The following is a 13,136-nucleotide window of genomic DNA, read 5'->3' on the forward strand; positions in this document are numbered from 1 at the left end:
GAAAGTGAAAGTGCCACTGGATCCCTCTCCCTCTCTGCATTACAGCTCCCATCTTACCTGGTCCATCACAAGGAGGGAGGCTGGGTCAAAGGGTGGCCCAGAGTGGCAGGGATGCCAGGAGGGGATAGAAGGAGCTCTGGGGTGAGGAGTGAAAAGAGGGAAAAGTCTCACAGGCACTCCAGCCACCAGCTGTCAGAGGTTCTCCAGGCCAGGCCAAACTACAGGAAGGGAAGCCCCGAGCAAGGGGAGCTGAAACCTGAACACGGTCAAAGTGATGACTGAAAACGCTTAATCCCTCTGTCAGTCAAAGAAAAGCTGCTGTGTCTTCAGTCCCCATCACTAAGGAGGCCCAGCACATTATTGGATTCTGGGTACTGGAGAAAAATGCATGCCTCATTAAAGAGGTCTTGCCAATCACAAGGAAACAGAGCATCCATGGGTGCAGTTGCCTGGTCCTGGTATCTCAGTTTGGCATGGAGGGGTGGTAGCTGCTCTTTGGGGGAAATCTCTCTCACTTCACCTGAGGCAAAGCTGCTGGCAACAGTGTCTCCATTTAGAGGCTCCCCTGAGTGCCTGAGGGAGCTCTCCTAAATGCCACCAGTGATGTGCATCACAGCACCGCCACTGTTCAACCTCAGCACCCACTCTGCACGGCCACCAGTGGTGGCCCCGCTCAGCAGGCAAAACTCAAGGCCATTCTCACTGCAATAGGATGAGGCCAACCTGCAATACGGACCTCAACCACGTCCCTCAGGAAGAAGTTAGAATCTTATTTCAGTCTATTATCTATTGAAACCCGCCCAAAGCAGCTTAGAGCAACCTGCTAATTTTTGTCATCACCAATAATCACAGGGGGATAAAGGCCACCCCCACCCCACTAGAGAGACCACTCCCACTACCTGCAGCCCAAAGGGGCACAAGGCACTTCAGTTAGGTTTTGCAGCCCCCATTCCATTGGTCTGGGTGGGTTCAGATGGGTATAATAATAGGGTATTGTATTTATGATTTTTAAAACGAGTTCTTACCTTTAACAGAATGACACATTTGGTATCTCTTTCAAAACAATTGATTAAAAAAGCTATAATTTGATGATTATTATAGGTGGGTAAAGGGTACATGGGGGTTACTGTACTATTTTCTGTACTTTTATGTATGTTTGAAAGTTTCCATAATAAAAAGTGAAAAAAAAATTGAGTTCTTGTACAAAAATATAGAACAAAGTGGCTCATACCATTATGATTTGTGTATGATTCATACTTGTTACAAGCAAAATAACATGTTGCCTTAAAATACTACCAGAATATAATAAGGAAAAAAATGGAAATGGATGAATTCCTAAAAATGCCACACATCTACTGGTAGCTACAATTTCCAAATTCAATACATCATTCCCAAGATAAGTTAAAAGGCAAACACTTTGGGCTTCACTGGTGGCACAGTGGTTGAGAGTCCACCTGCCGATGCAGGGGACACGGGTTCGTGCCCCAGTCCAAGGCAAACATTTTAAAAGGAAGGTCTGAAAAACATACATTTTTCAAAGGATCACCTGCAAGTTTAAGAATTAATTCCAAGTTTTCTACATTCTCAGAACTCATAAAGTCTCAAAAATCCTGTGGATCAGTCCCTTTTCCAGCCCACTTTCTAACCTTCTGGAATATGAAACCCATACACCATCCAGTGACACCTCCAATTAACAGCTGGGTTGCCACGCTATACTTCTCGGCTGAAGGCCCAGATTCCTATCCAAACACCTTGCGCCACCATGGCTGCTTTTTAGCAAGGTCTGCAAGGTCCAGTGACTCAAAATTTCCCTCAGTCTCCTTAACTGGCTGCGGCCATTTTGGCAAGCTTGTCTCATGATGACCCCTGCAGGGGCTCGGCGCGGTGGGATGTGGAGTGGCAGGCACGCTGCCACCGGCGCGAGATGGCTTCCAGCATGTGGGGCAGATGTTTAAAACATATTTTAGATCCACCCATTCTCTCCATCCCCACTGCCACCACCCTGATCTGCACTGACACCATCCCTGGGCTAGACTCTGAGACAGCCTTCTACCTGTCTCACCTCTCCACATGGCCTTCTCCACTCTCTGCTCACCGCGTGCGCTGCTAAACATCCCAGCTCCTCACTGGCCACAGGCCTGCATGATCTGCTTCCTGCCCTCCTCGCTTTCTCAGTTTACACTCCTCTCCCTCCCTTTCACTGGCCACCTTTCTGCTCCTCAACACACGGAGCTCTTTCCGATTTGGGGCCTGTGCGGATGCTATACCCGTTCCTGGGAATGTTCCTCCCCTGCTCGTCACCTGGCTGGGCCATGCTGTCTTTAAATCTCACTTGCAGTCCTCCCCTCAGAGCGACCTCTCCTAGCCCCCATCTAATGTCTAATGCAGGGCCACGCTCCCACAATTAGTCCCTGACTTAGTAAAGGTTTATTTTTTGTTTTTTTCTGAACAGTCCTTATCTAGACTATGATTCTTTACATCCCTAGTTTTTTTCTTAATCTGTCTTACTTTAAGTCACCCGAGGAGAGCAGAGGGGTCACATCTGTCTTGTTCACTGCTGCACATCTAGCACTTGGAACAGTACCTGCATAAAATCAGTGCTCACATATTTGCAGAATGAAATGCCAGAGATGAGCTGCTTTTAGAATAAGCCATGTATTTCCTGTAAATGCTACCAGATTACTTATTCCTGAAATATGGCATGATTTGACCCTATTTCAGCAGGGATAGTCCTTACACTTATATATACTAACATAAAATTAATTACAAATATGACAATTCATTCAAAATTAAAACTGTGAAAAAGTTATTATGGCTTGGCCTTATCTGTCTCACCAAGCATTATACAGTTTGCCATTATGGCCAAAAGTTACCCCAGCAGTATTCTGCTGGGCCGCCAAAGACACCATCAGTCTTATTTTCCACATGGATACATGAGCAATTCCTTCATGAACTATAATTCAAGAAACAGTTGCTCCTCTATCTTATGAATAATTTATACAGAAGGAAGGATGGTAAATGGTGTTCACCATATTTTGTAAAGAGAAAACAGGTGACATGGTGCAAAAGTTAGAGGAGAGGATTTCTGTAACCCACCTGAATCTGGGTACTTAATTCCCAGTATCCTAACAACCAGCTGAAACATATGTGGGTCACAAAACCAGAAACACAACATGGGCCAAGCATAGGCATGTGTAGTCTGGGTAACCAGAAGTGAATATGAAGAAAAATGTAGACTGTCAAGTTCTATGGGTTGTTAACTTGAGACCATCTGTTCTATTAATAACACCTTGTCATTAAAAAAACAAGTTACGTTAGAGAAGCCGGGGATTTCCAGCCAGTCAGAGGCTCAACTGATTGCCACTTCTTCTCTAAGATATAGTTCTGCAGGTCTTCATAGATTCCTGGGCCACGGTAACGGCGGAATATCCCATCTTTTGCACTGTAAATTATAAAAACAAATAGAAAATAAATCCATTAAAATATCAAGTATTACAGACAATGAAAATCAAAATAACTATTGGTTTTACATGTGAACTCCACTCTGAATTTTAACTTGGCTCAAATGAAGAAAAAGAAATGTTATAGTTAGGTATAAGTCAGAAAGCATGCATAAATACTTATCTAGTACAAATGAGGAATTCCAAAACAGAAAGTATTATTCTATTTTATTACTGCACAATTTGTGCCTATAAGCAAAGTCCTTGGCACTGTCTAATCTGCCAAGTTACTTTTTATTATTTTTGCAACCAATTATTCCGATTTTTCTCTTATAGCAGCAAAACAGCAATTGTTATCAAGTTTTAAAAAATTGTATCCACATTTCCAAATCTATGTCATCCAAGTCCCTCCCCTGAAAATTAACAAAATGCCTCTTAGTCTCACATACGCCTTTCGTCTTCCCTCCCTCTCGCTTTCTTGCCAGTCAAGCTTCCTAGAGGAGGAGTCTACACTTGCCATTTTCTCCTCTTACATTACTCATTCAACACTCCTGCAGTCGGGGGTCCTGCGTCCATGACTCCATGGAAACTGCTCATATTAGAGGTCTCCAATGACTCTTAAGTGCCGTATCCACGGAGCACTTTTCTGCCATTTTTCCTGGGTGGGTCATTGGCACTGTCCACTGCTGAGCCTCCCTTCCCTTGGCTTTTATGACATGAGCTCTCTGGACTTCTTCCTACTACTCTGTCCATCCCTTCTCATTTCCACACTCCCTGTTTCCCTTTGCAGATATCCTAATGGTGGTCAACTCAGGTTCTATCCTTGACCTGCTTCTCTTCCCAATGTATCTATTTCTCATTGTCTATATTTCTACTGTTATCTAAACCCCAGTATGTATCTCTAGCCTAGATCTTTCTTAAGAGCTTTAGATCCTGAAATCAAGCTATCACCTAAACTTCCCCATTTGGAATTAGCATAAACCCTTCACATTATCTTCTCTATTCTGGCCTCTATCTTCCGAACTTCACCTTATTCTAACGGCTCCTCAAAAGCTTTCACTAGTTAAGAATGGCCCATTGGTAAGTCATCACAGGCTCCTTCTTCCTTATGGCTAATCAATCACCAGTTCCAATGATCCCATCTCCTACGTATCTCCGGAATCCATCCCTTTCTCCTTCCCCCCTCTCACTACCTAAGCCTCTCTAGCCCCATCACCCAGGATGATCCAGCTGTACCCTATGGGCCAGCCACAGAGAACTAGTTACAGTTCTCTGAAGGTTATCTCCTTTTCTCCCGGGCTTTTCCATGATACATCCTCTATCTGGAAAGGCCTTCTCTACCTTGCCTGCTTAACCTATTCCTTCCTATCTATTAAGAATCATCCCATCTTTTACATCATCAGAAAAATCTTCTTTGACCTCCTCACCTATTTGCTACTTGAAATTAGGTTCCTTTCTCTGCAGCACCCTGAGCATCCCTCTCTTCTAATCACTATCATTCAGTGCAGACCAGTCTTTCTCCCTTCAAATGCTAAGCTGCATGAGTGACGGTTATGGAAAACAACTTAGAATACTGGTACACATCTACTGATTTCTAATCTTTGTAAAACCAGAAAATTATTTGAACTTACTGAAAAAATGCTGGGAGGGTAGTGACAAAGAAGCGGCCACTCAAACCTACAAGAAGCATAGACAAAAAAGTTACAAGTCAAACTCAGACTAAACCAAGCATCTAACTTAAGGTGCAAGAACAAACAGCCTTGAGCTTGTTCTTACAACCACATTAGCAAAATCTTTCCCATTACTGAATCACATTTACTATTTTTTTAAAATAAATTTTTACCCATTTTTATTTACCTAATACTTTCTAGTCATGACATACAACTTGCTTATCTTTGATGTGTTAAACTAGAGTTTTCTGGCTTGTGTAATACTTAGAATTATATGGTGGCTGAAAGGATAGGTATTAGAGACATGCAATCTGGGTTAAACAACTAAATTCTCCATTTACTAGCTTTGTGTCCTTAGATAAATTACTTAACCTTTCTGAGTCTTGGCTACCTCATCTATAAAATGGGGATATAAAAGCCTAACTGAATTGTTCTGAAGTTATATTGGATCATTATATCAAGTGTGTAGCACATAGTAAAGGACTCTAAATAATAATAGGTATTATTACATCAGTCATACATTTAAAAAATAATAAGGAATACGAAATAAGTTATGTATAATCTTTGCACATTTATAATATTTGCAAGTACTGTCAAGGGATTCTATATACATTAAATAGATTTTTTTCAATTTCTCTTGGCAAACCTTTACTGAACACTAACTACATATCAATTGTTATGCCAGGTACATGTGAAGACAAAGATAAAGAAAACCCTTAGTCACTCAGCAAATATTTACTAAGCACCTTCTTTGTTCTGGGCACTGTGATAACTATTCAAGATATAGATAAACAAAAAACGCGTACAGTCTAGTGGCAGAGGGAAAAACTTAATCAAAATAATCACAACCATGACTACAAACAGAGATTGATGATATTAAGGGGCATGCAACAAAAACCTGAATGATATAGGAGTAATGAGCATAATGCTCTTTAAATGTTTACAAATAAATAATGTTTATGTGGGCACCAAAAGTGAGTAAGCCTGGTTCTGGCAAAGAAAAGCAAAGCTGAAGGCTATCTCTGGCCAGCATGGAAAAATGAGACATTATTTTCACCTTTCTCAAAACTTCTGCTTTTCCCATTGAAGAACAATCTGGACAAAATCAAATAGCTATTCAAATAAAGTGGCTCAAATTTTACATCTCTCCTGTCTCACCTGCAATTTGAAACACTGAAGCTTTACTTTTAATAACACAGGAAATTTGCTTATATCCATTCTATAAGTTAAACCTATATTCAGTATAATAATTATTAATTAATGATGAGTCTTCCAAAAAAACAATTACTATTTTTTTTCTGATATCAAACAAAGAAGACTCTAAAACATCCCTATGGCACTTAAAAGAAAAGATAGTATTCTGAAGGTAATAAAAATCAATTTACAAAAAGAAACATTTATTACATACACTTATCATTGTACATCTGGGGGGAAAAAAAAAAAGGTTGTACTGGCAGTTGCAAAAACACATGTGACCTGAGAAGTCCACTGAGGATTTAACAAGCATGTTCACCTCTAACATTGTTTGGAAATACAGCCCAGCAGGGGAACAAGGGTATTTTTTAATAAATTTCCAATGCTAAATTACTAGGGGAAAAAGCATTGGTAATCCTAAACTATTATATGCTTTAAGCTTAAAATAATTATTGCAAACAGTTTCATCTCATTTCTCTCCTAGCTAGAGATTCTTATGACCATTCAAAAATTTTATCTAAGGAGTTACAGTATTAAGGAATTATGCTTTGTGTATATGGCCTTTTAAAGTAGAATGAACAAATAGCATCCCATCGCTACCTCAAGTTTCTATTTAGATTTCATTTTTATCAGAATAAATAGGATTTCTAATAAATGTTAGGTATCACTGAAAGCAGTACTTTTAACTTTTTCCTTAAAATCCTTCATGTGATCTTGGTCATCATTGGCCATGGCAATAAATAAAAAATAAATACATCTTTTTTTTTTTTTTTTTTTTTTTTGTGGTACGCGGGCCTCTCACTGTTGTGGCCTCTCCCATTGCGGAGCACAGGCTCCGGACGCGCAGGCTCAGCGGCCATGGCTCACGGGCCTAACTGCTCCACAGCATGTGTGATCCTCCCGGACCGGGGCACGAACCCGTGTCCCCTGCATTGGCAGGTGGACTCTCAACCACTGCGCCACCAGGGAAGCCCAAAAATAAATCTTAAAAGTAGTTCATAAAACATTAAATTATACAAAATCTTAAAAGTAGTTCATAAAACGAAAAGACAACCCTCAGAATGGGAGAAAATATTTGCAAATGAATCAACGGACAAAGGATTAATCTCCAAAACGTACAAGCAGCTCATGCAGCTCAATATTAAAAAAACAAACAACCCAATCCAAAAATGGGCAGGAGACCTAAATAGGCATTTCTCCAAAGAAGACATACAGATGGCCAAGAGGCACATGAAAAGCCACTCAACATCACTAATTATTAGAGAAATGCAAATCAAAACTACAATGAGGTAACACCTCACACAGTTAGAATGGGAATCATCAGAAAATCTACAAATAACAAATGCTGGAGAGGGTGTGGAGAGAAGGGAACACTCTTGCACTGTTGGTGGGAATGTAAATTGATACAGCCACTATGGAGAACAGTATGGAGGTTCCTTAAAAAACTAAAAATAGAATTACCATATGACCCAGCAATCCCACTACTGGGCATATACCCAGAGAAAACCATAATTCAAAAAGACACATGCACCCCAATGTTCACTGCAGCACTAAATGCCCATTGACAGACGAATGGACAAAGAAGATGTGGTACATATATACAATGGAATATTACTCAGCTATAAAAAGGAACGAAATGGGTCATTTGTAGAGACATGGATGGACCTAGAGACTGTCATACAGAGAGAAGTAAGTTAGAAAGAGAAAAATATCATATATTAACGCATATATGTGGAATCTAGAAAAATGGTACAGATGAACCATTTGCAAGGCAGAAACAGACACAGATGTAGAGAACAAATGTATGGACACCAAAGAGGGAAACTGCGGGGCGGGGGTGGTGGTGGGATGAATTGGGAGATCAGGATTGACATATATACACTAATATGTATAAAATAGATAACTAATAAAAACCTGCTGTATAAAAAAAAATAGTTCATAAAACACATTAAATTATACAATATGAATTTCCAGATTCATGAGCCAGCTTACCTGGGGTTAAACTCCACTTCTGCCTCTTAGTTTTTAATATGAGACAGTTAATTTAAACTCTCTGGGCTTTAGTTTTCTTATTATAAATGGGCATCACAATTTCTATCTTGCAGTATTGTAGTATTAAGTGATTTTATATTTATATAGCACATAGAAAACAGGGTCTGACATATAAGTACTTAATAAATGTTATTAATTTCTTTATTTAAATCTCTGATTCAAAGTTACAATAAAATAAAGATGTAACAAACACTAGTTTAGTCTTAAGTGCTTTGGAAATTGTGCCTTATTTTGGATAACATAACTTAAAATTTTATAAATAAATGCACCCATGAAAATCAATGCGAAAATAAAAAAGAAACACAGTGATGGATGGTCTCTGAGATTTCTGCATCTTTCTCGTTCAGGCTAGACGGTACAACAGCACACTTGTTCCCCAAATGGCTACATTAAAGGGTATAAGAAATTTATAGTTTTTGATATGAATGTCTTCTAATTTTTAATACTGATACTATGAAATGTTAAGGGAGACCTTCATCACCTGAAAAGTTAAACCATGACCACCTTGGAACACAGAAGCACCATGTAAGGTTGTGGCTTTATGATTTAAAAACAAGTATAGATATTAAAGAATTATAACAGGGCAGCAGCTCATTTCAAGGTTTGCATAATGGTTCACTGACACAAACTTCAGAAAGTATGGAAGAAACAAGCACACCTCAAATACTTAAGGAGACATCCCAAAATTTCTACGGTACCTTTTATACTTTAAGGGTAACTTCCACTTTAAAATGAAGACTGCATTGCAGCATAAAATGACATTAATCCAAAATGCAGAAAAAATTTTAATTTCTTATTAGCAAGCTTATCTTAAACACATATAGCAAAAGAAAAAGAAGAATTAAAGATTAGAGAAATAAAATTTATGGCAGGGAACTAATTTCATATGCAAAAGCACAACAGAAATTATTTAAATTTAATATTAAGAAAATGGGGACAGCTACTAGCTTTTGTTCTATCATTTATTAGCTGTGTTATTTTAGGCATGTTACTTAACCTCTCTGAGCCTCAGTTTTATGAGTAATAATATATAAATAGTTTGTTCTTCCTAGGATTATAATGAAGCTAAAATGTATGTAAGTGCTTAACACAATTACAGGCTGAAGTAAATGCTGCTAAATGTTAGGTTTTTTTTTTTATTAATTTTTATTAGAGTATGGTTGCTTTACAATGTTGTGTTAGCCTACATTGCAGAACAAAATGAATCAGCCATACACATACAGATATCCCCTCCCTTTCATACTTCCCTCCCATTTAGGTTACCACCAGGCATTAGGCAGAGTTCCCTGTGCTTTACAGTACGTTCCCAGCAGTTGTCTATTTTATACATAGTATCAATAACGCATATGTGTCAATCCCAGTCTCCCAATTCCTCCCTCCCCACCCCTTTCCCCCTTGGTATCCATACATTTGTTCTCTACGTCTGTGTCTCTATTTCTGCCTTGCAAATAAGATCATCTATACCATTTTTCTAGATTCCACATGTATGAGTTACTATACGATACTCGCTTTTCTCTTTCTGACTTACTTCACTCTGTATAACACTCTCTAGGTACATCCACGTCTCTACAAATGACCCAATTTCATTCCTTTTTATGGCTGAGTAATATTCCACAGTTAGTTATTATCACCAAAGAGAGAAGTAGAAGGAAAACAATTAAAAAAAAAAAGTAGAACTAATCTTACCTTTGAAATTGAAATAAAGTTGTCAGTATAATAGAATACAAAAGACTAAGTTTTACAATTATAAAATTAAAATATCAACACTAACTAAAGTACAGTAAACTAAATTGTCTTCTATAATAAATTAGTGGCTTTAAAGACAGCACTTATTCTTGACCACGGTAAGGGTCTGGTTTACCTCTCATCTAGTGCAACAGCCATGGGTGTTCTCTGAGCAGCTGCTCTTTTCCTGTCCTGGACAACTAAGCTCATCCACATGGAACAGAAGGTTCAAGTATATACTCATTAAATTTAATTTTCCAAAGTCATCTCAACTGAAACATCATCTGGCCTATGCAGTATTAAACAGGCAATATAATGCAATCTAATCTAAGGCCTGTGCTCTCCTTGACTTCTACATCTCAGCTGTAAAAATGCAGTGTCTTTATAATCCTGAAATCTTATTTTCTATTTCAAATACCTAAAAAATCTCTTATTAGATATACCAATGGAACAGTTACAGGCATAACTAAAGAGTATGCATTAACACCTCAAAAATTCTTGCTTTCCCTTCTTTTTAAAAAAGAAATGAAATTATCCCTAACTAGCACTCCTGTGCACAGCAGCCCTGATGAAAGATACAGTAATGCAGATCTGTACCCAAATATCAATCTGTATACAGAAATATCTAGTAAAGAGCTCAGCCCTGGGGAAAATAATATCATTTTGACGGTTTCCCACTCATTCAGGAGGTAAGATTTTGTAAAAATGAAGTAAATACTTAAATAGCTTCCAAGAATAGGGACAAACTGCCCCAGAGGTTTGCCACATAAGGCATGTTCTCTTCATTCAGCTTTCAGGACCCCATACTTCTCCATCTCCTTCCTGCTTCACTGGCTTCTCCTTTTCTGCTGCTGGAACTTCTTTTCTTCTAAATGTTGTAATGCCCCAGTTCTCAATCCACAGAACACTTCTCTGCACACACTCCCTAGGTAATCTCAATTCGTCCCTTTGCTTCAAATACCATCTACACTGATGATCCTTAAATGCCTATCTCTAGCTCACCTCTATTTGGATTTCTATGAAACATCTCCAAATTAAACCCTGTCCCAAACCTGATCCTCCTTCAGTCTCTTCCATCTTCTTTCCTCTCACCAAGTGCTACAACCAATCTACTGGGAAATCCTTTAGGATATTCCACCCAAATGCCGTATCTCCAATCCAGTCACTTACCACTGCTGCTACTAGTGCAAGCCACCATCCTCTCCACTCTGGGCTATTGCATTAACCTCTGAACTTCTCTTCTTGCTTACACTTCCGACCTCCTACAGACAATTTTTCACATAGCCAAATGAATACTTTTAAAACATGAATCAAATAATGTCACTCCCGTGCTCAAAACCTTCCAGTAGCTTCCTTTCTATCATACTTGGTATAAAACCTAAACTCCTTGCCATGGCCAACAACAGCCTAAATGGTCTGGTCCCTAGCTCCTTCTCCAGTCCCATTTGTCTCAAGGACCCCATTGGCTACCATATTGTTTCTCAAATAAGCCAAGTACTCCTACCTGCACATGCTGTTTGCTCTGCCTGGAATGCTCCTCCCCTAAACCTTGTTGAAATTCATTTCCTTAATTTGTCAAGACCTACAGTCAAACAGCCCTTCCCTGGACATCCTATTAAAATAGTGGCTCCCACTATTTTCTACATTTTTACCCTGCTTTCTTTTTCATCATAGACCTTACTACCACCAGACATTATTTCCCAGTTTTCTTTTGTGATTGTTTATCCCCTTCACTAGAATGTAAGCTCAATGAGGAGCCAGGTCTTTTCTTCCTTATTCACCTGCACCATTATTTACCTGCATCATTCGTCTGTATCACTGCTATCCAGAACAGGGTCTGGTGCATGGTATCAACTCAAAAATTGGTTGCATAAACATATTATTTCTAAATGCTATTAAAATATTATTTGAAAGCATTAGGTTTGTAATTTAAAGTAAAATTATAAACATAAAAGTTTTATAAACATAAAATAATCTAAAGTGAAATATTCTCTAGGCCACTCAGTCATGTGTGTAGAATTCTGGCTCCTAATTTTTACTTATCAGTTACAGGTTTTCAGTTGTTATCATTTAAAAGAATTCTAGAGCCTCTACTTTAAAAATACTAAGACACAAAACAACCACATTTTGTTTTTTGGACTTTGTTTCTTCACTAGTTTCATAGGACATCAGACCAAAGACTTTTTTTCTTCTTCTTTGAAAAGGTTTTACACTTATATAAATACTATGAGTCAATGATAAATTTGCTTTTAATATATTTTGTCATAATCAATTTCTCTTACTTCATTATCGAAAAAGCATTTCATCCATTCACAATGGAAAAATAGTTTATAAGTCTACATTTTAGGAGGAAAGACAGTATTCAGTTAGACTTTAGATCTGTGAATCCATCACAAAGCTAACTTTAATTCGTTTAATTCAAATCATGCTGTGAATTCACAGCAGGTATGCCAAAAGGCTGAAATGAGAATAGGCCGGCTGCATGTCTAAGAAACTCATCATAAAATGTGTCTGGTGCCCACAAATTAACAAGGACTCAAACTATTAAAAACACAAAAACAAGTTTACCACAGATATGTCATTGCAATGATTTGACCTCCAAGCAGGAAAACTAATTATAATAGCCCAAATCATGAACTAATAACTATAACTGTCCATCTCTAAATAGCAGAGAGGCAGAAGTGGTTTTGTTTTAAATGCTTAAAAAGGTTGAGGCTTGAGGACTCATGGCTTGTAGCAGAAATCTCTCTCCATGGGTTTGTCAACACATAGATCTTAACGGACATCATTCATTTTGTTGTCCCAGTAACTGGTAATTCATTATTTTGTGTTTATTGAACTCAGTTATTACAGAGAAGGAATAGCTACATTTCCACACCTACCATCTTTTTCCCCCTTGTGAAAGGATGCAATAGGTAGAAATTAAATGTAGATAGGAAAACAATTACTTATAAAGTTTTAAAATAGTCAAATTTGAGATTTAAATCATAAAAACCCAACTTTTCTCAATTTATATATAATACACAAAGTTACATAAAGTTATTTTTAAACTATA

General features: G+C 38.2%; 1 protein-coding gene across 1 annotated transcript in view; it reads right to left on the reverse strand.

Moving 5' to 3' along the window:
- TMX4 (thioredoxin related transmembrane protein 4) overlaps positions 1-13,136 on the reverse strand; it is a 39,297-nt gene that overhangs the window by 17,231 nt on the left and 8,930 nt on the right. The window contains exons 3-4 of the mRNA XM_029221951.1: positions 5,072-5,117; positions 3,314-3,442 (exon numbers count right to left, since the gene is read on the reverse strand). Of these exons, the coding sequence (XP_029077784.1) occupies positions 3,314-3,442; positions 5,072-5,117 (175 nt within the window). The remainder of the gene's footprint in view (positions 1-3,313; positions 3,443-5,071; positions 5,118-13,136) is intronic.

The sequence above is a fragment of the Monodon monoceros genome, unplaced genomic scaffold, assembly GCF_005190385.1.
Source record: "Monodon monoceros isolate NGI ecotype Baffin Bay Population unplaced genomic scaffold, NGI_Narwhal_1 Super_Scaffold_13, whole genome shotgun sequence".
Lineage (NCBI taxonomy): Eukaryota > Metazoa > Chordata > Mammalia > Artiodactyla > Monodontidae > Monodon > Monodon monoceros.